General features: G+C 45.9%; 1 protein-coding gene across 2 annotated transcripts in view; it reads left to right on the top strand.

Moving 5' to 3' along the window:
- The first annotated feature begins 1,969 nt into the window (after positions 1-1,969).
- The window catches only part of hepacam2 (HEPACAM family member 2), a 168,349-nt gene continuing 143,359 nt past the window's right edge, over positions 1,970-26,959 (top strand). For both annotated transcript variants that reach the window (XM_038797580.1, XM_038797579.1), the window contains exons 1-2: positions 1,970-2,132; positions 21,438-21,788. In XM_038797580.1, the coding sequence (XP_038653508.1) occupies positions 2,054-2,132; positions 21,438-21,788 (430 nt within the window). In that variant the 5' untranslated portion in view covers positions 1,970-2,053. The remainder of the gene's footprint in view (positions 2,133-21,437; positions 21,789-26,959) is intronic.

Here is a 26,959-nt window from a genome sequence, read left to right as displayed (position 1 = left end):
ATGCTGAAAAGGGTTAGGTGATGCTTTTTGGGAGGACTAACAAGGCAAGGGAATATATCATGAATGGTAGGATGCCAGGAAGTACAGGGGACCAGGGGGCCCTTGGGGCGCATGTCCAAAGATCCCTGAAGGCAAAAGGACAGGCAGGTAATGTGGTTATAGGTCATATGAGATACTTGCCTTTATTAGCTGAGGCATAGCATATAAGAGCTGGGAGGTTTTGATGGAGCTATATAAAAAGCTCATTAGGCCTACACTGGAGTACAGTGTACAGTTTTTGATGCCACACCATGAGAAGTATGTGATTGTACTAGAAAGGGTGCAGAGGTGATTCACCAGGATGTTGGATGTTGGAGCATTTCAGCTGGAAAGAGAGGCTGGATAGGCTGGGGTTGTTTTCCTTAGGACAGAGAAGACTGAGGCGGGACCTCATTGATGTGTACAAAATTATGAGGGACATAGGTAAGGTAGATAGTGAGGAACGTTTCCCCTCAGCAGGGGGTCAATAATCAGGGGGCATAGATTTAAGGTAAGGGACAGGGGATTTAGGGGGAATTTGAGAAAAAGGTTTTTACACTCAGAGGGGGTGGGAATCTGGCACTCACTGTCTGAAAGGATGGGAGAGGCAGTAAACCTCGCAACATTTAAGAAGCATTTAGATGAACACTTGAAACGCATTAGTATACAAGATGTCATGTTATGCAGACACACACATAATGATATACAGACAAGCAGCTAATGGACACAGAGAACAGGACATGACCAATAAGCAGGCAGGACACTCAGGGGTGGGATCTCACTATAAAAGACACAAGGCACTCAAATTCCGCCTCTTTCCACTGATGAACATCGAGAGAGTCAGTCAAGAGTGTTGTTAAAATCTCACACCTCCACCACGTGGCTAAGAGCTAGTCTGGTTCAGCCAGAGTAACCACATTTAAATTAGCAGAGAGTTGAACTCACAGAGAACTGTGCTGTGCTATTAGTTCAATAAACTTGATTGAACTAACTTCAAGGTCTGGAGTATCTTTCTGATCTAAGCTGCATCCAGTTGCAGCCAGCGTTAGACCAGTGTACCTAACACGACACAAGGCTATGGATGAAGTTCTGGAAAATGGGATTATAATAGATGCTTGATGGCTGGCACAGACATGATGGGCTGAAGGGCCTGTTTCTGTGCTCAATGACTCTAACGCAGTTCAAATTTATTAACTCACCTTGAAAAGGTAACAGCTGGTCTTTGTTTTCAGCTAAATTTAAAATACCTGACACATGATCTTATTTGTTCTGTTAAAGCTGTGGAAAGTTGCTGGAAGTAGAAGGAATAGTTCTGTTTGGTGATCAATGCAGCCGAGCCTGTGTGGATGTTAGTTCTGTTAAAACAGATACACAACTTATTAGTGTTGAAAATGTTTTTTTCAAACAATAGATGAAATAAACGGCTTTCATTGTAAAGAACAAGTAAAGTGCATTTTTGTGTGTGCTTCAAGATCTCCCTTTTGTTGACTTCCGTGAAAGCACGGTAGCACAGAGTTCATGGCCAGGTAAAAACAGTTCCCCAAGTTATCATCAGGAGTTCCTCTTTGGTTCAGTTCAGTTTCTCACGTCACCAGGAATTTCACAAAAAGAGGATGTATGAACGCTTCAACAGTGTCAAACTGCACGACAAAAACAATCGAGTTCAGTACCGTTTCCATTAGAACCAAGGTAGTGAATTAAGATATGGCCTTAAACACCCAGAACCCAATCATACTGAATATAGATGATCAGCCCTGCAGTTAACCGGGTGCATGATGCTGATAGTGCTTTATTATCTCCGAAGTATCATTTTCCAGTATTTGTATTTCTCCTTTCTGTCAGTGCTGTGGTTTGTCAGTGGGAGGAGGTGTCAAACTGATGGGTAGGCGCAGTGTATGTTTGTGTGCTTTATCTCCCTCTCTCTCTTTCCGTGAGTGCTGAAAACCCGGAGCCTAAGCAGGAGTTGGCTCATTTTACTGTCAAACGAAGTTGGGACCAGTTGCACTCGAACACAGTTCAGTCACCCAGGCTCTCTATGGGACACGATGCCTTCATGGATCCCTTCGGCCGCAAAACTCATTTTCTGCTGTACGAGATATGCATCCTGGCAATAGGTGAGAAAAATAAAGTTATTTGCGTTTGATCATCACAAAAGTTTTGAATTTAGATGAACTAAGCGATAGTTCAGGCGTTGGGATTAACCTGCCAGTGGCTGAATCCAGCACATCTGACTGTGTACCGGCAAGTTTGGGATATCGATTCATTCATTTTAAATGGAAGTTACAACAACATCGTATTTGAGGACTAGCCCATTCTGAGGCGTTGCTGCTGGTGCATGAGACCAATCAATAAGGAAGCGCAAGAATGGGTCACAGCAGGTCACATTCATGGGCGGTTGGTTTAATTCGGTGGATTATTTCTGCTTCAAATGAGTTACAGCCCCTGGTTAAGCAACATGATAAAGCATGGAGGTTTCACTTCACAGATGCTGTCAGACCTGCTGGGATTTTCCAGCATTTTTTGTTTCAGATTCCAGCATCCACAGTAGTTTGCTGTTATTTTATGATATAGCATGGAGGCTATCAGCAACATCTACCGTCTGGGCCTTTGATATTTTTGATTAATAGGGCAGGAGCTGCAAAGACGCTGGTGGAGGGGATCCAGTGTGGATCTAGTGTTTACCTTACCTGATGCTTTTAAATTAAAACATCCTTCATTCTTTCAGCCCATTTTGATCAACCTTTTACTGATGACTAGAAGATCTTCAAAACGTTCTGAACAAAGTTAATCAATGTGATTGGAAGTGGGGGGGGGGGGGGGGGGATTGGGCGATGTGGTGGGGCTGTGGTATTGTCACTGGACTAACACCCCAGAGACACAGGGTAATGCTCTGGGGACCAGAGTTCAAATCCCACCAGGGAAGATAGTGAAAGTTGAATTCAAGAAAAATCTGGAAATTAAAAGTCTGATGATTGAAACCCACCTGGTTTATTAATCTACCATCCTCACCTGTGTTGGCCCACATGTGAATCCAGACATATATCAATGTGATTGACTCCGATATGGCCCGGCTACTCAGAATAGGGATAGGCAATGACAAAAAAAACAGATCTTTGTGTTAAAATTATAGTTGGTCATTGGTACTGGTTATTGAGTCCCACGCAAGTGGGAAAGTGATATTGAACATTGCAAATTGTGAGTTTGCAGGCAAATGTTAGGCTCTCTCCATCAGCAGATACTACCTAAAATTAGGAAACTGAATTTATTTCAGTTTCAGGGGACAGCACGGTAGCACAGTGCTTCACAGCTCCAGGGTCCCAGGTCCGATTCCCGGCTTGGGTCACGGTCTGTGTGGAATGTGCACGTTCTCTCTCTGCGTGGGCTTCCTCTGGGTGCTCCGGTTTCCTCCTACAAGTCCCGAAAGACGTGCTGTGAGGTGAATTGGACATTCTGAATTCTCCCTCGGTGTACCGAACTGGCACCGGGATGTAGCGACGAGGGAATTTCCACAGTAACTTAATTGCAGTGTTGGTGTAAGCCTACCTGTAGCTCAGTGGGCTGGACAGCTGGTTTGTAATGCAGAACAAGGCCAGCAGAGCGGGTTCAATTGCCGTACCTGCGTACAGGCACCGGAATGTGGCGGCTAGGGGCTTTTCACAGTAACTTCATACTTGTGACAATAAAAGATTATGTTAGTTTATGTTTTATGTTATTTGACAGTAGGTGATATGTACATACCCTGTACCTTTTCGCAGAATGGTGATAATCCTACTGAAAAAGTAAATATTTTGAGAAATAAAGAGATAAAGTGCAGAGTAGACCATATATGTTTATATTCGCTCAGCTAGAGCAGTTGAAACCTATTAAATAATTACAAATTTGCTTTATTATATAAATTTGCATGCATTTTATTACCAGCATATTTTCTGTTTATATTTTAATGTTTATTAATGAACCAGATGGGTTTCAAACGCCAGACTATTATTTTAATGTTTAATGATTATATTTAAATGCTACAATGGAATACCAGATATATTCAGTCTGCATAAGATCTGTATTCTAGAGATTGGAAAATAAGTGCCAAGAAAATTATTAATAGGGATATCTGTAAACCCCCATGATTATAACTATGTTATTAAAGTGACAACTTGAAATAAACCCATAGCATATGTGCAGGATTATTAACTATGATTTTTGCAGAAGTGAAAATTCAAAGGTGATCAGGTATTACACAATGTTGCATCATTACCTTTATAATCAAGTTATTAAATGGATGATTGGTAGGATTTGTTAATTTCCTTTGTTATTGAGAAACCAAGAGGAATGGCAAAGCCCAAAATGCAAGCTCAAAAAGAATGAAAGTGATTGGAAGTAAATGACAAATAAATCATAATGGAAGCACAAAGGTTAGAGTTATCAAAGATACTGATTTTTAGATATGGCCCCACAAAGGCAAGACATTGTGTTGAGTCCTGGATATGGCATTTGGAGCCTTCAATCAAAGGTTTTGATTGGTCTGTGGGGGTTGAGCCCCTGCCCATTATCAAACATGGTCAGCAGTGCAGCTGGGAGCAGAACTCCTACATTACGAGTTTCAAGTGCTCAATCTCTCAGTGGGATCCCATGTAGGTCAATGTTCATGGCATACATAATGTCACAAGTGAGACCAACTTGCGGGGCATGGTGACATCCCAATTAGCCAGAATAGTTGTAGAATCTTGGGGGTAACTGCCGAGATTTCTGTCGGAAGCACGGTAGGAACCTGGCATGACACTTGCAACACAACCAGATACTTTAATTGGATTATCCAATCTGTATAGTCACGGGCACACCATATATACACCAGCGGCCCATACACATAGTCCAAAACACCCCCTGGGATGTATTTTAACTTCATTGTCTAGATAGTAACCTAGCAAAGCTGGTCATAGTGGTTGTAAGCACATTCCATTTTCAACCCTATTGATGGTAAACACACTCAATTTTCAACTCATTGATTTGAGGTAAAACCTGGATGACGAGAACTCCTGTACCAGCCTCCCCGAACAGGCGCCGGAATGTGGCGACTAGGGGCTTTACACAGTAACTTCATTTGAAGCCTACTTGTGACAAGCAATTTTCATATCATTTCAGTTGATGGACAATTAGCTCCACTGGATCTCCATTTAGGCATGGAAATGAAAATTATCCCCAATTTGTCACTGTTTTGATATTAGTTAAAAAGGTCCACATATTTGTGAACTTTCAGAAATACAAATTTCTAACTTCTGTAGAATTAAGTGATAAATGCTAAAACTGGTTATCTTTTGATACAATGCTTAACATTGCAAAAATTGTGCAAATATGACATTTTCAATATTTTACAATGGTTTGAAAATGTTAGTTATTTCTGAAAAAGCTACAATACATTACATGACAAATGTGAGATAATTAAGCAAATTCAAAACATTAAAATGCTCCTAATTCAGTGGTTTACTGAGCATTTGCTTCAATTAGCAAAATATAACCGGAGCAATATTCCAAATCTCTTCCAGTGTTTGCTTCTCTTTCTTAACGTTCGTCTCTCGATCTCTTTCTTTAGTTTCAGTCTGTTTGTTTACCAACCAACATGTCCAATTTATATGTCAATAAAGGATCGGTCAGCATTTCTCTACACAAGCACATTGGTCTCAAATTTTTGGCCGTGAGAAAGCCAAAGATGGCCATAACACCATCAGCATTTTTATGTTTTGTGTCTGTAATAATAAATTTATTTTGAGCATTAGAATGAGAGATTTACCAGTGAAATTGGGGAGAAAGTTTGATAATTCTAGTAGATTTCAGGCGAGCAGCAACGTTCAAACTATAGATGATATTTCAGCCATTTAATATTGCCATTTTCTGGGTGGTACTGCGGGCAACAGTCATGGCTTGATAGAAGCTACAATTAACTCATGTACCATTCATGACACAAGCTTCAGAGGAATTGAGTGCCTCAGCAGGATAGGACTCAACTTTGCACTGCTGCCTGCTCCCACAATAGCAGTGCCAGCCAGCAAGTCATGCAATACACAACAGAACGATGATATCTTCAAGATGATCAGAGAGGGGGAAATTAAAAATGGCACCTGTGTCATGAAATCCAGGCAATGCAACCTTTGATCTGTGCCTTCTCATAACCTGAGTTAATTTTTTTCCATTTTTATATTGTAATGATAAGCCAGCAAACATTTGCACATAATTTATTTTGGAAATATTCCTAAATAAACAGTAAGAATTTTTCATAACACATTATCTTTTCTTAGTCATTCCATTATATTTTAATTATTGCAACCACATCACTCACTTCTCCACAGTGAGCTTTTTGTTTTGGGATCAACTTTGACATGTATGCTGACTGATATATATTGCACTTGAACATAGTCAATGGAACATTGGAAAGAAACTTACTGAACCAAACATAATATTAAAAAAACCGCCATGGCACACTTTTAATATGGATTAGTGTATCCTGGAAGGAGTTTTCCACAGTAAAAGGAATACAGCAGCCAATACATTACCACACCCACTGACTGTTTAAAATGCTGGCAATACTTAGTTCTAGCTCTTTACCACCACGCTCAAATACTCCTTTGCAAAATTCTCCAATTCCATGACTGTCTCTTTTTCAAAACCTACTGCATTTATTGAGCTTTAAAATGTACTTCTTTTTACTAATTTGTACTACTTTAGCTTGCTACCCTTTTTTGTCTAAATCTGCTTTTGTGAAGTGTGGTGGTATGATTTGCATAGCTGTCTGCCATTGGTGCAGAACACTGGCTTACCATTGGCCCTGGTCGGTCATGTGCCTCTCGACCGATTGGTTGAGACCAGTCATGTGACGGCTCTCCGATTGGTCGAGAGGCTGAGTTAACCCCGCCTCCAGAGCGAGGTATAAATACCCAGAATGCCCGGCGGTCGTCCATTTACTGTAGTCGACCGCAGGGCTAACTTCTAGCTTATTAAAGCCTAACTTTTGTACAGCAACTCGTCTCGCGTTCGATTGATGGTTCATCAATTTAATAAGCTAGAATTTTGAAGATGGAGCTCTGGATCAAGCCCGAATGCCTCCGCATCAGCCCGCAAACTCAGAACGCTTCAGAAATCTTTCAACATTGGCTGGCATGTCTCGATGGATACCTGGCGTCCACAAACAGCCTCCCCACCATGGCACAGAAGCTTCACATCCTCCACTCCAGCGTGGGCATGGCAGCCTACGCGATGATTGCGGAGGAAAAGGATTACGATGCGGCCATGCTTAAGCTGAATGGACAGTTTTTTAAACCGGTAAACAGAGTATTCGCCCGACATCTGCTGGCTACCAGACAACAGCTCCCCGGTGAGTCATTAGACCAATTTTACCAGGCCCTCGCTGTCCTGAGGTGGAATTGCCCCTGCCTCCAAGTTTCAGCCACGGAGCACATGGAACTTCTGATTAGAGATGCTTACGTGGCTGGGATGCAGTCTGCCGCTATCCGCCAGCAGATGCTGGAGAAAGACGACCTCAGCCTAACTGAGGCACGGACTCTCTCCACCTCCCTGGAGGTCGCGGATTTAAACGCCCGCGCTTATGTCCCCAGCCGCGCTGCAGCACCCTGGACCTCCTGGCATGCTTCCGCATCGCCATCCGCCGCTCCCGATCTCCCTCAGGCCTGCGCTGCGGGACGCCCCAACAAGTCCGCGGGGCCCCGCTGCTATTTCTGTGGGCTAAACACCCTCGCCCGCGCTGCCCAGCCCGCTCCGCCCTCTATAAGAGCTGCGGGAAGAAGGGCCACTTTTCATCCGTCTGCCAGGCCAAATCGGTCGCTGCTGTACGGCACAGCGACCGGGGATCACCCCCTCCGGGCCCTTGCGGGCCCTTCCAGTACGCCGCGCCAAACTCTTTCCCCCCCCGCCCCTGGGCCCCTGCGCACGGCCTGCGCGCCTCCCCCTCTCCTCCGGGCCCTTCCGGGCCCTTCCAGTGCACCGCGCAACTCTCTCCTCACCGCCCCCGGGCCCCTGCGCCTGGCCTGCGCGCCTCTCTGCCCCCGCTCTCAGCCACTCCGGTTGGCCCGCCGGCACCGCTAACCCCGCCCCCAGCAACCACGAGGCCCCGCGGGCACCGCCATCTTGGGCCCCGGACGCCATGTGCGGGTCCTGGGCGCCACCATCCTGGGGCGCCTACTCCACGTGCGTGTCCTGGGCGCCACCATCTTGGGGCGCCGACTCCACGTGCGGGTCCTGGGCGCCGCCACCTTGGGGCCCCGACTCCACGTGCGGGTCCTGGGTGCCGCCATCTTGGGACCCCGACTCCACGTGCGGATCCTGGGCACCACCATCCTGGACTGGCACGCAAGGTCCTGCCAGCTACTACTCGGCCGACGACGACTGCGACGATGGTTCTTCTCCACGGCTCGCGGCCATTCCACTCGACCAGTCACGGCCACGCATGCTCGCCAAAACAACGACGCTGATCCACCGCAACGGCCAAGAGACGGGCTGCCTGCTGGACACCGGGAGCACGGAAAGCTTCGTTCACCCTGCCACAGTAAGACGCTGCGCATCTGTCCATCCTGTAAAACACAAAATCGGGTTAGCCTCAGGTTCGCACTCCGTCCGCATCACCAGCTGCTGCATCGCGGACCTCACGGTCCAAGGGAACGTTTTTAAAAATTACAAACTCCTTGTCCTCCCTGACCTTTGCGCACCGGCACTCCTAGAACTGGACTTCCAGTGCAACCTGCAGAGCTTGACCTTCCAATTCGGCTGCCCTATACCCCCCCTCACTGTCTGCAGCCTCACATCCCTCAAAGTGGACCCCCCTTCCTTGTTTGCTAATCTCACCCCCGATTGCAAACCTGTCGCGACACGGAGCAGACGGTACAGCGCCCAGGACCGGACCTTCATCAGGTCCGAGGTCCAGAGGTTACTGAAGGAAGGGGTCATCGAGGGCAGCAACAGTCCCTGGCGAGCCCAAGTGCTGGTGGTCCGGACTGGGGAGAAAAACCGGATGGTCATCAACTATAGCCAGACCATCAACCGGTTTACGCAACTGGACGCGTATCCTCTCCCCCGTATTTCCGCCATGGTAAACGATATCGCGAAATACAAAGTCTTCTCCACTGTGGACCTTAAGTCCGCTTATCACCAGCTCCCCCTCCGCATGAGTGACCGCAAGTACACCGCGCTCGAGGCTGATGGGCGCCTCTACCACTTCCTTAGGGTTCCATTTGGTGTCACAAATGGGGTCTCGGTCTTCCAACGGGAGATGGACCGAATGGTCGACTAGTACGGATTACGGGCTACCTTCCCGTATCTCGATAATGTCACCATCTGCGGCCAAGACCAGCAGGACCATGACACCAACCTCCGGAAATTCCTCCAAACCGCAAAACTCCTTAACCTCACATACAATAAGGATAAGTGCGTGTTTAGCACTGACCGTCTAGCCATCCTCGGCTACGTAGTGCGTAACGGAGTGATAGGCCCCGACCCTGAACGCATGCGCCCCCTGATGGAACTCCCTCTCCCCAATACCCTCAAATCCCTCAAACGCTGCCTGGGTTTCTTCACTTACTACGCCCAATGCGTTCCCAATTACGCTGACAAGGCCCGTCCCCTCATTCAAACCACAACCTTCCCGCCGTCGACAGAGGCCTGCCAGGCCTTTAGCCGCATCAAAGCGGACATCGCAAAGGCCACGATGCGCGCCATCGACGGGTCCCTCCCCTTCCAGGTCGAGAGCGACGCATCAGAAGTAGCTCTGGCGGCCACCCTGAACCAAGCGGGCAGACCCGTGGCCTTCTTCTCCAGAACCCTCCAGGCTTCCGAACTCCGCCACTCCTCTGTGGAAAAGGAAGCCCAGGCCATAGTCGAAGCTGTGCGACATTGGAGGCACTATTTGGCCAGCAGGAAGTTTACTCTCCTCACAGACCAACGGTCAGTGGCCTTCATGTTTGATAATGCACAAAGGGGCAAGATTTAGAATGACAAGATCTTCCGGTGGCGGATCAAGTTGTCCACGTACAACTATAAGATCTTGTATCGTCCTGGGAAGCTCAATGAGTCTCCTGATGCCCTGTCCCGCGGTACCTGCGCCAGCGCGCAGATAGACCGCCTCCGCTCCCTCCACGCGGACCTCTGCCATCCAGGGGTGACCCGTTTCTACCATTTCATAAAGGCCCGCAACCTGCCTTTCTCCATCGAGGAAGTCAGGACAGTAACCTGCCACATCTGCGCAGAGTGCTAACCGCACTTCTACCGCCCCGAGCGTGCACATCTGATCAAAGCATCCCGTCCCTACGAACGTCTCAGCATTGACTTCAAGGGGCCCCTTCCCTCTAGCAACCGTAACATTTACTTCATGGCGGTAATCGACGAATACTCCCGCTTCCCCTTCGCCATTCCCTGCCCCGACATGACCACATCGACCATCATTAAGGCCCTCCTCTCCATCTTCTCCCTGTTCGGCTACCCCGCATACATACATAGTGATCGGGGGTCCTCATTTATGAGCGACGAACTGTGTCAATTCCTGCTCAATAGGGGCATAGCCTCTAGCAGGATGACCAGCTATAACCCCCGGGGTAACGGACAGGTCGAGCGGGAGAATGGTACCATCTGGAAGACCATACTACTGGCCCTCCGGTCCAGAGATCTCCCTATTTCCCGATGGCAAGAGGTTATCCCCGATGCCCTACATTCTATCCGCTCACTCCTCTGTACCGCAACAAATCATACACCTCATGAACGTCTTCTTGTTTTCCCCAGGAAGTCGTCCTCCGGATCCCCTCTCCGGACGTGGCTGGCCGCCCCCGGACCCATCTTGCTCCGGAAGCAGGTTGGGTGCACAAGTCCGACCCGTTGGTGGAACAAGTCCAGTTACTCCACACTAACCCGCAGTATGCGTATGTGGAGTACCCCAACGGTCGGCAGGACACGGTCTCCCTCCGGGACCTGGCACCCGCCGGCTTGCGGCCTTCCCCCTCTTCACCACAGACCCCCCCCCCCTGTTTTTTTCCCCACAGCGCCCCACCCTGGCCACCCCTTCCCCATCCATGGCGTCTCCACCACCAACCCGGGTGACGGAGACTGTTCAAGGACCATCGCTCCCAGACTCCAGGACATCAGCGGAACCACCACCATCGGCTGAACCAATGTCACCAACTCCACTGCGGCGGTCTGCCAGGACGTCACGGGACACAAAAAATTTTTTTCTCCCTTCTCTGGCTGCTACTCATACCACCCTCTCCCCCCCCTCTCTCCACTTAGACGGAAAAGGGAAATGGAATAGGATGACTTTGGGAGGCTGTGTCCTGATGTCTTATGAGGTCTAGAAATGGTCAAAACTAACATTCATAATGGCTTGGGAACAACCTGTCTATTTTTATTTATTCATGGGATGTACGCATCCCAAGCAATAGCGGCATTTATTTCCCATCTCAAGGTACCCTTCAGAAGGTGGTCATGGACAGACATTTTGAACTGCTGCAATTCATGTGGTGTATTTTTACCCCTAGTGCTGTTGTTGATGTTGTGGGGGGGGGGGGGGGGGGTGGTTGCTGTGTGGTGATTAACGGGTAATTTCAAGATTTTCACAGCATCAGTGAAGGAATGGTAGTACAAACGTGGATTTTCGACGACTTTGGCTGACTTGGGAGCTCTTTAAAACATGGTAGGCAGGTCCTGATTCTAGCAGTCCGGGCCATATTTCCGGGCTGTCTAATTTTCAGCTGTGACTTTATAGGGTGTGGGCTGGTTCTTGTCAGAAGCCTGCATCTGGCACTCCTGACCTGGCAAGCTCCATTGAGTGAATAGGCATGTTCTACTCCTCCACAATATTCACGGTGCCAGCAGATTTTTAAATAGTCATGGGTCACGGCCAGAGGTGTCGTTAGCCCTAGTCTGCTTGAGAGGGGACCTTTTAAAAGGTAAGTTTAAAAGTTCCGCTTTCAGCCCCTTATACCAAATTATGTTCCAACCCATCCCCTCTTCTCCATATGTATAGCTCTGTGTACCCGAACAGGCGCCGGAATGTGGCAGCTCGGGGATTTTCACAGTAACTTTATTCCAGTGTAGAGTAGACAGCATTTGGAGCAGCAAATGCGATAGACCAGATTGAAGGAGGTGCATGTGAAGCGCTGCCTCACTTGAAAAGACTGTTTAGGCCCTTAAATGGTGAGCAGAAAGGAGGTAAAAGGGCAGGTGTTACACCTTCTCCGATTGCATGGGAAGGTGCCGTGGGAAGTGGGTGAGGTCTTGGGGTGATGGAGGAGTGGGCTAGGGTATACCGGAGGGAATGGTCCCTGCAAAATGCTGACAGGAGGAGTGAGGGGAAGATCTGTTTGGTGGTGGCATCATGCTAGAGTTGGTGGAACTGGAGGAGGATGATTCTTTGAATGTGGACGCTGGTGGGGTGAAAAGTCAGGTCAAGGGGGATCCTATCCTGGTTCTGGGAGGGAGAGGAGGGGTGAGAGCAGAGGTACAGGAGATGGGTCGTAGATGGTTGAGAGCTCTGTTGACCACAGTGGGTGGAAAACCGCGATTGAGGAAGAATGAGACATGTTGGCAGCACCATTTTGCAAAGTGGCATCATCAGAACAGACGTGACAGAGGCGAAGGGACTGGGAGAATGGATTGGAGTCCTTACAGGATGTGGAGTGTGAAGAGCTGTTGTGAAGATAGCTCTGGGAGTTGGTGGGTTTGTAATGGATACAAGTGGATAGTCTATCCCTAGAGATTGAAACAGAAAGGTCAAGGAAGGGAAGGGAAGTGTCGGAGATGGACAATTTAAAGCTGATAGAGGGTGGAAATTGTAAGCAAAATGAATATATTTTTCGTGGTCCAGACGGGAAAATGAAGTGGCACCGAAACAGTTGTCAGTGAACCGATAAAACAGTTGTGGGATGGGCTGAAACAAGGAATGTTTCTTATACCCCATAAAGAGACAGGCAAAACTGGAGTCTATGCGGGTACCCATAGTCACACCTTTGGTTTGGTGGAAGTGAGACATGTCAAATTAGAAGAAAAACAGGACATACAGGACAATCTTAGATTACCCAATTATTTTTTTCCAATTAAGGGGCAATTTAGCATGGCCAATCCACCTACTCTGCACATTTTTGGGTTGTGGGGGCGAAACCCACGCAGACACGGGGAGAATGTGCAAACTCCACACAGACAGTGACCCAGAGCCAGGATCGAACCTGGGACCTCAGCGCCGTGAGGCGGTTGTGCTAACCACTAGGCCACCGTGCTGCCCATACTGGACAACCTTAGCATCTGAGGAGAGAGAAGAGGGACAAGAGAGAAAAGAGGGAGAACGTTGTTTTCTGGTAACTGTTAACAAATGTTTCATATTCTGTACAAAGCCCATTTGTTGTAGGGTGATAAGGAGCAGACCAGATGTGTCGAATTCCATTCTCCTTCAAGTAGTTTATGAACTCTTGAAATATGAACTGTGGTCCATTATTGCTCACCAATTGTTCATAGATGAATCTGCTGAAGATTTTATCCAATCTCTCAGCTGTTTTCTCCAATGATGTTGACTTCATGATCCAATTTCAAGCCATTTCGAGTGAATATCGACGAGAATGAGAAACATGCGCCCTTCCAATGGTCCGGTGCAATCAACCTGCCCCTGTTGCCTGTCCTATTCTGGCCATTTGCCTGGGTGCAATGCGGCTAATGGTGGCAGGTTCTGCTCTTCCGCACAAGATAAATACATTCCAACCTTCTCAATTTCAGCATCTAGCCCAGCCACCAAAAATTAGCTCCTGGCTATATTCTTCATCCTTACAATACAACAGTGGCGTTTGTATAATTGGTTTCATACACACTTTCATAATAATGCTAGAATTATATCTCTCAATCCCTGGGGGAGACAACCTTCCCGGACGGATAACTCAAGTCTTTCAAAGCTTTATTTAAGGTCAGGTTGCTATTGTTTGACAACCTCTTTTTGAATAGCTTTGCGCCTCAAACCACAGATTAATCTATCTCTGATGGCACCATTTAACACTTCCCAAATTCTCAGAAAGAAGTCTTACAACCCCAGGTTAAAATCCAACAGGTGTGTTTCAAACACTAGCTTTCGGAGCACTGCTCCTTCCTCAGGTGAATGAAGAAGTCATTCACCTGAGGAAGGAGCAGTGCTCCGAAAGCTAGTGTTTGAAACAAACCTGTTGGACTTTAACCTGGTGTTGTAAGACTTCTAACTGTGCTCACCCCAGTCCAACGCCGGCATTTCCACATCATGGCTACCATCGACACCGCAAACTGCTGGCTCAAATTCTCAGAGTTCAGCCAGTTTGTTTAGGTTAGCTATAAACTGTGTTATTAATTCACCTTCTTTTTGGTAGTGTTTATGAAACCTAAACCTTTCTGCGACTGGTAAAGGATTTGGTCAATTGCTGCCTTGATGTCAAAGGCAGTCACTCTCATCTCACCTCTGGAGTTAAGCTCTTTGGTCCATGTTTGGATCAAGGCTGAAATGACATGAGGAGTTGAATAGTCCTGGTAATACCCAAACTGAGTGCGGTGAGCAGTTTATTTCTGAGTACATGCTTTGATAACACTGTCCATGATACCATTCCATCACGTTGCTGATGATTGAGAGTAGTCTAATGGGGCGGTAATTAGCTGGATTAGATTTGTCCTGCTTTTTCTGGACAGAACATAGCTGGGAAACTTTGCACGTTGTTGGGTTGATGCCAGTGTTGTAACTTTACTGGTACATCTTGACGAAGGCCATGACTAGTTCTGAAGCACAAGTCTTCAACATTACACCAGGGGGTATTGTTGGGGCTCATATGGTTTGTTGTATCCATTGTGCCTAACTGTTTCTTGATATCACATGTAGAAAATCAAATAAAGGCTGGGATCTCTGAAACTGGGGATCTCAACAGGAGGCTAAGTTGAATTATCCACTTGGCACTTCTGAATGAAGATGGTTGCAAATGTTTCAACCTTGCTCTTTGCACTGATATGCTGGGCACCCCAATCTTTGAGAATGAGAATGTTTGGGAAGCTTCCTTCTCCAGTTCGTTATTTAATTCTCCACCACCATTCACATCAACAGCGCTTTTTTCTCCTCCATTGTCTATGGAATCACTTAGTTCTGTCTGTTGCATGATGCTTACACCCTTCAAAATGCATGTAGCTCTATGGTGTAGCTTTGTCCGGTTGGCGTCACATTGGTGCTACTCAGGACATACTTTCCTACTTTCCTAATGGAACCAGAATTGGTCACTTGACTTGATGAGAGATATGCTTGGCAATCAGATTACATATCCTAGTTGAATGTAGTTCTCTTGATAATGGCTCAAATGCAACATGGGTGCCCAGTTTTGAGCAGCTGGATCTATTTTGAATCTATCTAATAATATCATGAAAAAGCCAAGACTTTGACTCCACAAGTACTGTAGGGCATCAATCATACCAATATTGTAATGGATAGATGTACCTACAACAGATTGACTGGTGAGAACAAGGTCAAGGAGGTTTCCTTCATGTTGCCACAGGCAGATATATCCTTTAGGGTTTTGCCAGTTTGTTCACTACAGGTGCATTGAAGTTCCCCACCCGGTATACATTCTGCACCTTGCTACCCTCAATGCTTCTCTAATAATGATCAATATGGAGGAGTATTGATTCCTCAACTGGGGGAGGGCAGTAAGTGATAGTCAGCTGGAAATTTGCTTGTTCGTGTTTGATCTGGTGCCACGGCTTTTCATGGAGGCCAGAATCAATGTTGATTGCTTCCTGGGCCATTCCCTCTCAACTGAATACTGCTTTGCCACCACCACCTCTTATGGGTCTGTCCTCGGTGTGCCAGGAAATTTTACCCAGGGATGGTGATTGTGGTATCATTTGACATTGCATGTAAGGTATGATTCCGTGAGTACGATTATATTGGGCTGTTTCTTGACCAATCTGTGAGGCCGCTCTCCCAATTTTGGTACAAACACCCAGATGTTAGTAAGGAGGACTTTGCAGGGTCGAGTGAGCAGGGTGCTCTTTTCTTATTTTTGGTGCACTGGTTGATGCTCGGAGGTCCATCCGACTTTATTCTTATTTACCTTTTCTATAGTGATCCCTGGAGAGCATTACTTCATTGCAGTGTTAATGTAAGCCTACTTGTGACAATAATAAAGATTATTATTATTATTTTACAGCAATCCGGTAGTTTCATTATCACCGTTGCTGAGACTCGTACTTTATTCCATAATTACGAATTAATTGAATTTAAATCCCTCAAGTCTCCAGAGCATAAATCAGAGCCACTGGATCTTTAGGCTGATTACCACAATGTTACAATTCTCTTACAATTACCACTACTTTTTCAGACACATAATAATAATCTTTTATTGTCACAAGTAGGCTTACATTAACACTGCAATGAAGTTACTGTGAAAAGCCCCTAGGCGCCACAGTCCGACCGCTGTTCGGGTACACACAGGGAGAATTCACAATGTCCAAATTACCTAACAGCACATCTTTCGGGACGAGTGGGAGGAAACCGGAGCACCCGGAGGAAACCCACACAGACACGGGGAGAACATGCAGACTCCGCACAGACAGTGACCCAGCCGGGAAGCAAACCTGGGACCCTGGCGCTGTGAAGCCACAGTGCTAACCACTATGCTACCATGCTGCCCGGTGTACATGTACATAGGGTGTATAGGTCAGGAGCACCAATGTTGAGTGCAATACTGAAAAAGGCATTTAATAATGTATCTGGAAATATGGATTAAATTTACATGGGGATATTTCTGATCATCAACTACAGTTCAGCAGAAGATCCATAGAAACACCATTCTTACCATTTGGCAAGTGTTCCTGAAAATCTTCCATCAAAGTTATGATAGATAAGCCAGAAATGTCTTTCAGAAATTCAATTCCATAAACAAGAATCATTTGCTTTTGTGTATTTCCAACACGTCTTGATTCTGAGAGAAGCACTGCGATGATAATGCTGCACCTCTGACCCTGAACAATGTTTATGGGATATGGCACTTATTTGCCAATATTTTTTTCATTTTACTATAGATTTAAGTTCACATGTTAAAGTACAGCTACCTTCAGTCTTCTCCATGTTTTACTAGTGGGATGTCCAAAATGCAACTTGTGAACTTTAGACCTTTCAAGATAAGTTCTAAAGCTGCCAGAGTTGTTGGCAAGGTAGGATATCGTTTTGGAGGCCCTTTTGGTAGATCAAGGGACATCTTTGAGAAAGGCAAGTTGCCCTTTGAGAGAGGCAAGGTGCCCTTTGGGAGAGACCAAGGGCCCTTTGAGATTATCAAAAGTAGACATGAATGTGCACACAAAATGAATAGATTTAATGGAAAAATGGAACTCAAGGGAACTGTCAAGCTGTCACGAGACCAGTCAAACTGTTAAGTCATTTAAATCGCCTGAACCTTAATTTTTAAACAAAAGCAAAAGTTTTTAAATAATCAGTGCCTTTTTGTTGACATAAACCTAAGGATGATCGATAAAGGATTTGTGCTGCATGACGGATTTCACCATCTATCATTATAGGTGCCTGTAAGTTCACAGCTTAATTGACAGTCCAAGTATTTATAAAATCTTTGAAGTGCAGCTATGAATACCAATGCTTGTTTTTATATGGGATTAAGTACTTGAATGGTGTTAAATGTACTGAATCGGGTTTTATCAATGAGAGTTTTTAAAAATAGTGAATACTTAAGAACATGATTTCATTCCACCTCAGTGTAGGTGCTGAGATGTCCCCATGATGGATATTTGGTGAATTTGCATGGAGGGTGTAAGGGGAAATGCTGGGTGGGGAGCATGCATTGGGAGGATGTACAACATAGGACATACAGTGCATAAGGAGGCCATTTGGCCCATCGAGTCTGTACAGACCCACTTAAGCCCTCACTTCCGCCCTGTCCTCGTAACTCAATAACCCCTCCTAACCTTTTTGGTCATTAAGGGCAATTTATCATGGCCAATCCACCTAACCTGCACGTCTTTGGACTGTGGGAGGAAACCAGAGCGCCCGGAGGAAACCCACGCAGGACACGGGAGAATGTGCAGATTCCGCACAGACAGTGACCCATCGAACCTGGGACCTTTGCACTGTGAAGCCATAGTGCTATCCACTTGTGCTACCGTGCTGCCCACAAGAGGAGTTGGCACTAAGTTGGCATAGGCTAGAAAGGGGATGAGGAATCGCTGGGCTTACATAGAGTGGCAAGGGTGGGGCATGTGAAGTGTGATGGGGGTTAAGGAGTAGTGAAGGGTGAGAGCTGGATGGACATTTTTTTAAAAGCTGGGACAAAGTCCCAGATTATTGAGCCTTTTGCACAGTCCTCCTCTGCACCGAGAAGTCCATATGGCTGCCTCTGAATGCTTTTGGGGGGCAGTGGGCCCAACTACAACTTTCACCCCCTCCACTGCATCCTCTGCCCCTATTCTGCACCAAACCCCACCCCCGAAACTAAAATCCAACTCTGCGGAGTCTGCACATTCTCCCCGTGTCTGCGTGGGTTTCCTTCGGGTGCTCTGGTTTCCTCCCACAGTTCAAAGACGTGCAGGTTAGGTGGATTGATCATGATAAATTGCCCCTCGTGACCAAAAAGGTTCGGAGAGGTTATTGAGTTATGGGGATAGGGTGGAAGTGAGGGTTTAAGTGGGTCGTTGCAGACTCGATGGGCCAAATAGCCTCTTTCTGCACTGTATGTTCTGTGTTGTACGTCCTCCCAATCAATGCTTCCCACCCAGCATCTTTTCTCCCAAATCAGATTTGGAGATCTGGAAGTTGCCTATTTCCTGTGCTGTAATTTTTCTTTGTTCTTCTTTATTTGGGAGATATGCGTGGAAAGTTTTTTACGCAGAGGGTGGTGGGTGCCTTGAGCGCAATGCCGGCGGAGGTGGTTGAGGCGGGCACAATAGCATAATTTAAGATGTATCTAGACAGAAACATGAATGGGCAGGGAGCAGAGGGATACAGATCCTTAGCAAATAGGCGTGAATTTTAGATAGAGGATCTGGATTGGCGCAGGCTTGGAGGGCCGAAGGGCCTGTTCCTGTGCTGTAATTGTTCTTTGTTCTTTGTTCTTTAAGGAGTGAAAATTCAGGTCTTAATGCCAAGACTAATATATGGAGTTGGGTGAGGTACCAGACAGCATCCGGCACCAGTGTTAACTCAGAAAGTACTCAAAATCTTCAGGGAAGATGGAAGGGAGAAATTGGCATCAAACATACTCAAAAACACATTCAAGCAACACATTCCTTCACTTATGCTCCTATGTTGCTGAAATTTGAAGCTTAGCTACCAAGAAGATGCAATGAATTAATCACATGCGCAGCTTTTTTGAGATAGTCCAAAGTTTCCCTTATAATCAAAAGAGGTCGAGGGCGGCACAATGGCGCAGTGGTTAGCACTGCTGCCCAACGGCTCTGAGGACCCGTGTTCAATCCTTGCCCCGGGTCACTGTCCGTGTGGAGTTTGCACATTCTCCCCATGTTTGCATGGGTCTCACCCCCACAACCCAAAAGATGTGCAGGGTCGGTGGATTGGCCACTTAAATTGCCCCTTAATTGGAAAAAAGTAATTGGGTATTCTAAATTGAAAAAAAATAATTAAAAGAGGTGAAGAGAATGACGAACTATGGTTAATTAGTCCGATGCCATTGCGTAGGAAAACATGCTTGCACTTGCAAATCAATTTAATTTGTTTAATTTCTGCAAGATTTGCATGGTTGGGAGAGAAGAAGGGATATATTGTGCATTGTATTTAGGCCTTTTTCAGAAAGGTTTTCCCAGAGTGACTGAAGTTGGAAATTCCGCGATTTGTTTTTACATTATTTGTTGCTGCTCTCAGATGGCACAACAAGGGAACAGCGCAGCATATCATAACCTCTGCGATGTTTGATGGAAAAGTCTTTCTTCTGTTATTGAAGAATAACATGGCGTACTTTGCTTCTTTTAATTTAAATATCTGTATTTGGATCATGGAAAAAAGTCCAATAAAAAATACAAATGGAAACGGCAGCTTTGAAGCTTTCACTATCCAGTCACTCCTGTTGGAAAAATGCTTGTTTGTGGACATTGGATATGGTCAGCGCCCACATGTTAGGGCATCCACATACAAATAGACTGATAACATTCATTCTATAAGATGACACATAGAAACTGGTCACTTGAGTGAGCTCTGGAGGGTTGTTGGCACCTGTCCTCCCATTGCCTATTTTTAGTCAAATTGTTCGAAGGGGAAAGTTTGGGGTGGCAGGTGTGGTTGGGAAAAGAAAATTTGAAAAGAATAGGATTGGGAGATTCTTGCACAATATTCCCTGTAGAAACAGATCAATTTTCTATCGCACTGCTGGAGATTGAGCAGAAAAATGGAAGTGATTTTTAAAAATTACTTTCCAACAAGTAAAATAATGGGTGCTGTTTTCGTTTGTCAACTGCAGTTATTTCAAAACTGATCAATGGTATTACTTTCCTGAGAACTAAACCAATCAATTCTTCAATCCATCTGGGTGAGGAACTGAATTTTCACCAGAATGTTTGCAAAATTTGCAATATATTAAACGTCTGAGCTACAATGTTACTTTATTTTAACTGTGCACTTTTCAGATTCAATCAAAGTGGATCGGCAGACAGGGCCTTCATATATATATATTAAAGTGAGGATTAATGGTGAAATTTGAATCCTGAGAAACACCCAATGCAGAACCTACCAGTTAAACCTAGTGTCAAACAGATTCTGATACAGAAAATTAAATGATTACAACCCAAAATTTTAATAATGCTTTAAAGCATTTTAGTTTCTCTCTTGCACTTAATAGGCAGCACAGTAGCACAGTGGTTAGCACAGTTGCTTCTAAGCTCCAGGGTCCCAGGTTTGATTCCCGGCTTGGGTCACTTTCTGTGCCGAGTCTGCACATTCGACCCATGAGTCAGCTGTTTCCTCTGGGTGCTCTGGTTTCCTCACACAGTCCAAAGATGTGCAGGTTAGGTGGATTGGCCATGATAAATTACCCTTAGTGTCCAAAAAAAAAAGGTTAGGTGGGGTCACTGGGTTACAGTATGTGGCTGGCAAATTTAATAATTGAAAGTGTCTTAAAATGGTCTAAATTGAAAGAAGCCAAAATATCAACATTTTTTTTTTTCTTTTATTAAAGGGTCGAGGTAGGGCTTGGGTAGGGTGCTCTTTCTAAGAGCCGATGCAGACTCGATGGGCCAAACGGCCTCCTTCTGCACTGTAAATTCTATTAGTTATATCGGAACCTCTCATTGCAGCATTATCTAGGACAATATATGAGTAAAACTTAGCTTTTAAACCAAGTTAACTGAGTGTAAAATAATGCATCGTTTCAGTTTCTAAAAGATGATTCCCTTGTATTGAAGATTCTTATGGATTTTCAGTCTTTTGACTTTCTCTTTAGGCTCTTGTGGAGCTGTTACAGTTACAGTGCCAAACAAAGTGATCCTGGGCACTGCCGGACTACCCCTATTGCTCCCTGCAAACTACACCACTGGAACTAAAGATCAGAACATTCAGATAACCTGGACTTTCCAAAGCCCATCTTCAGGCTCCATGCTTCTGGTGACGGCTATAAACAATACCTTGACTCCTGATATGGAACATGGGCACAGGTTTTTCTTGTCCCCTCCCAGCGCTTCACTGTTGATTAACCCTGTGGAATTACGAGACGATGGTGAATATACTCTAAAAGTGACTGTCTCTGGAGAGAAGGTGGCATCAGCTAGTCGACAACTGACAGTACTTGTCAACGGTGAGTGGGTTTTAAAACTTCCTTTATACAGCATTCATTTATCAGTGCAGAGTGTTGCCCACAGGGAATGCAGAGCAGCAAGGTGAGCATAAGTTTTTCTTTCCATCCAGCACCAATTTAATATAATTGCCCTCGAACCGCCATGTGTTTCATCAGTCTGTCCATGTAGGGTTATTACTTTGTCCTGGAACTACTTTATTCACAGTATATTTACCTGAGGAGGAGCTGCACCTCCAGAAATAATTCTCTGCAGATAGACTGCTGATTTTATAGGTAAGCCTAGACCTTGCAAATAATTTTCTTAATATGCAACAGGTCTCAGAGTAGTTTACTTATGATTGAGATTCAAATTCAAGTTGATACAGTACACATCTGACAATAATTCCACAGAACAATGCTCATTGTATATGCAGCTACCTGGGAATGTTTCAGGGTTACCTTTTTGTACAATTGTTTTTGCTGTCTGCAAATATTACTAAAGATTTTCATACTGCATAATTTTGAAACACAGGACAAATATGACTTCCCCAGTCACAATAAGCATAGAATGATTCAGATAAATCATGTCAGAATAAGTCTGCTATAAACTCCTTGCATTGTAATAAGCAATCCAGGCGCCTGCATTAAAATATCAAATGCTTATATCCTCTATTCATTAACGTTTAGTTTCTCTCAAATTGTTCTTTTCACTCACAAGGTTTAATTTTAGAAAACAATGTGCCACTGGCTGTATGTTACACTGCATGTCCGTTCATCATAAAACACGGCCTGGACTTTATGTACTTGATCTCGTCGTGCTTAATTTGAGAGGACAAAACAAAGCGACACCATAGCCCTAATTAAAGTAACATAGTTATTCAATTCAGATCATCTACCAAATCTCACAACTTCAAATGAAATTTTGCCCTTTGTTCACATTTTATTCAAGTAAATGGGTCGATCAAGAGGCCTGGGTCCTGGTTTTAAACAATGGAAGTTGGCAATAAATGTATTTTTGTTGTGCATTTCGGATATTTTATTTGGGAATTATTTGGTTTTCCCAGGTAATTCATAATATTTACATTTTATTTTATAGAAGCAGGTGGAGGCCATTCAGCCCTTTGAGCCTGCTCTACCACTCATTATGATCATGGCTGACCATCAAGTTCAATACCCTGATCCCGCCTTCCCCATATCCTTTGATCCCTTTAGCCCCAAGAGCTATATTGAATTTCTTCTTGAAATTAGCCGATGTTTTGGCCACAACTACTTTTTATGATAATGAATTCCACAGATTCACTACTCTCTGGTTGAAGACATTTCTCCTTACTTCAGTCCTAAAACGTTTATCCCTTATCCTGAAACTATGGCCCCTAGTTTTGGATTCCCCCACCATCAGGAACATAGGGCGGAATTCTCCGGCCCCCTGCAGGGTCGGAGAATCGCCCGGGGCCGGCTTAACTCCCGCCCCCGCCGTGGCCGGAATTCTCCGCCACCTGGGAATCGGCGGAGGCGGGAATCATGCCGCGCCGGTCGGCGGCCCTCCGCGGTGATTCTCCGGCCCGCGATGGGCTGAAGTCCCACCGCTTCCAGGCCTCTCCCGCCGATGTGGTTTAAACCACCTCTGGTGCCGGAGGGAGCAGGCAGCGCGAGCGGGCCCCGGGGTCCTGTGGGGGGGAGCAGGGCGATCTGACCCCGGGGGGTGCCCCCATGGTAGCCTGGCCCGCGATCGGGGCCCACCGATCGGCGGGCGGGTCTATGCTGTGGGGGCACACTTTTTCTTCTGCCGCTGCCACGGCCTCCACCATGGTGGAGGTGGAAGAGACCCCCTCCACCGTGCATGCGCTGGGGTGACGTCAGCGGCCGCTGACGCTCCGGTGCATGCCCGGACTCATGCCAACCGGCGAAGGTCTTTCGGCCAACCGTTTGTGTCGGTCGGCGGGGTGCCAAAGGCCGTTCGCGTCGGTCACCGGAGCGGGAGGCACTCCGGCGCGGGCCTAGCCCCTAAAGGTGCAGAGAATTCCGCACCTTTGGGGAGGCCCGATGCCAGAGTGGTTCTCGCCACTCCGGTACGCCGGGAACCCCCGCCCTGCCGGGTAGGGGAGAATCCCGGCCTTTGAATCTATCCTGCCTAATCCTGTTAGAATTTTATAAGTTTCTATGACATCCCCTCTCACTCTTCCAAACTCCAATGAATATAATCCTAACCAATTTAGTCTCTCCTCATATGACAGTCCCTCCATCCCAGGAATCAGCCTGGTAAACCTTCACTGCACTCCCTCCATAGCAAGAACATCCTTCCTTGGATAAGGACACCAAAACTGCACACAATACTCCAGGTATGGCCTCATCAATGCTCTATACAGCTGCAATAAAACATCCCTATTGGTATACTCAAATCCCCTTGCTATGAAAGCCAACATGCCATTTGCCTTCTAAACTACCTGCTGTACCTGCGCGTATACTTTCAGCAATGAGGAGACGAAGGTCTCACCGAGTATCCACCTCTCTCAATTTACACCCATTCAAATAATAATCTGCCTCCCTATTTTTGCTACCAAAGCGGATAACCTCACATTTATCCATATTACACTGTATCTGCCATGCATATGCCCACTCACTCAGCCTGTCCAAATTCCACTGAAGCATCTCTGCATCCTCCTCACAGTTCATCCTTCCACCCAACTTTGTAGCATCTGCAAATTTGGCGATAAAACATTTAGTTCCCTCGTCCAAATCATTAATAGATAATGTGAATCGTTGGGTCCTAGCACAGATCCCTGCAGTACCCCACTTGTCACTGCCTGACAATCATGAAAATACCTATTTAGTCCAACGTTTTGCTTCCTGTCTACTAACCAGCTTTCTATCCATCTCAAGACACTACCCGCAATGCCATATGCTTTAATTTTACAGAGTTACCTGCAATGTGAGACGTTGTCAAAAGCCTTTTGAAAATCTACAAGTTTTCCCTGGTCAACTCTACTAGTTACATCTTCAAAGAATTCTGGTAGATTTGTCAAGCATGAGTTACCTTTCGTAAATTCATGCTGACTTTGTCTAATTATACCATAGCTTTCCAAATGCTGTGCTATGAAATCTTTGATAATTTGGGCAGCATGGTAGCATAGTGTTTAGCACAAATGCTTCACAGCTCTAGGGTCCCAGGTTCAATTCCCGGCTTGGGTCACTGTCTGTGTGGAGTCTGCACATCCTCCCCGTGTGTGCGTGGGTTTCCTCCGGGTGCTCCGGTTTCCTCCCACAGTCCAAAGATGTGCAGGTTAGGTGGATTGGCCATGCTAAATTGCCCTTAGGGTCCAAATTGCCCTTAGTGTTGGGTGGGGTTGCTGGGTTATGGGGATAGGGTGGAGGTAGGGTGCTCTTTCCAAGAGCCGGTGCAGACTCGATGGGCTATGAAATAATGGACTCAAGCAACATCGCTACTACCAACATGAGGCTCATTGGTCTATAGTTCCCAGTTTTCTCTCTGCCTCCCTTTTTGAATAGCGGGATTATATTATCTACCCTATAATCTGTACAAAACATTTCAGAGTTCAAAGAATTTTGAAAACTGACCACCAAACTGATCTATTTTTAGGGCCACTTCCTTAAGTAATCTGGGATGAATATTATCAGGCCCTGGAAATTTATCCACATTCAATCCCATTAATGTCCAGCATCCAAACCTGTGAGAGTGGGCATTCCTATTGGGGTTCTGATGGAATTGAATACTTTAATTGGGTGTCATAACCCCCATGAGGACCGTGGGGAAGCAATCATTGATCTCCCTTTGGGCCTCAAAAGAATTATGACATGGAAGAACAGGAATTCATGATCAGATGCCAGAGGAAGTCTAGCCAGAGCCAACAGCCCTTGGGTGTTTGGGTGTTTAGATCCCATTACACACCCTGAGGCATGTCAGGAAGGACCTGCCTATGCTGTTTCCATTTTGCAAGCAAGGCTGGGTGTATGATTCTAGCAGATTGCCTTAAACTACAGCCCACGCAGTGAAGCTGAAAATTACTACCCCTCTTTTCACTATTCTAAAGTTGCTATGTTCACCAGTCAGAAAAGCTAGCCATCCAACTTTACTCAATAAATCAATGTATGCAAAATGTCTTTGTACAAAGTTTTGACTCATATTTCCTAGATTTGCAGAAGTTCCAAATTAGGTCTGTTACATGCTCCACAGCCTTACAGGAAATGTGTAGAAATGTGAACTGCATATTCCCATTCGCTCTCCACCCAACATGGGTGGCACAGTGATTGGTATTGCTGCCTCACAACTCCAGGGTCCCAGGTTCAATTCCGGCCTCGGGTGACCGTCTGTGAGGAGTTTGCAGTTCTCCCCATGTCTGTGTGCATTTCCTCCGGGTGCTCCGGTTTTCTCCCGTAGTCCAAAAATATTCAGGTTAGATGGATTGGCCATGCTAAATTGCCCCTTAGTGTCCAAAAGGTTAGGTGGGGTTACTGGGTTATGGGAATAGGGTGGAGGAGTGGGTTTAAATCGGGTACTCTTTCCAAGGGCCAATGCAGACCCGATGGGCCAAATGGCCTCCTTCTGCACTGTAAATTGATTCTATGAACACCGGCGAACCTCTTTCTCATTTGCAGACAGGCATATGTGACCCAGGTGACTAGCATTGGCCTGGTTGGTGGGACTTTTTAAAGAAGCTTTCACAAGTGCTTTAAACAAAGGAGCAGCTCTCCAACATTGCAGCACACTTGCACTAAAAGGAGCAGTTTTTCCTGCATGTCTCTGCTGTATCGTTATGAAAATTCAGTTCACGTTTCTACCACCAGGACCATTGTTTATCTGTCACTATAAGTGTCTGAGACACTAGGGCAGCACGGTGGCACAGTAGTTTTCACTGCTGCTTCACAGCGCCGAGGGCCCTGGTTCGTCCCGGGTCACTGTTCATGTGAAGTTTTGATGTGGAGATGCCGGCGTTGCACTAGGGTGAGCACAGTAAGAAGTCTTACAACACCAGGTTAAAGTCCAAAAGGTTTGTTTCAAACACTAGCTTTCGGAGCACTGCTCCTTCCTCAGGTGAATGAAGAGGTATTCACCTGAGGAAGGAGCAGTGCTCCTAAAGCTAGTGTTTGAAACAAAGCTGTTGGACTTTAACCTGGTGTCATAAGACTTCTTACATGTGGAGTTTGCACATTCTCCCCGTGTCTGTGTGGGCCTC

Source organism: Scyliorhinus canicula, chromosome 5 (assembly GCF_902713615.1).
Source record: "Scyliorhinus canicula chromosome 5, sScyCan1.1, whole genome shotgun sequence".
NCBI lineage: Eukaryota > Metazoa > Chordata > Chondrichthyes > Carcharhiniformes > Scyliorhinidae > Scyliorhinus > Scyliorhinus canicula.
The sequence above is the reverse complement of the archived record's forward strand: the minus strand, read 5'-3'. Positions and strand labels throughout refer to the sequence as shown.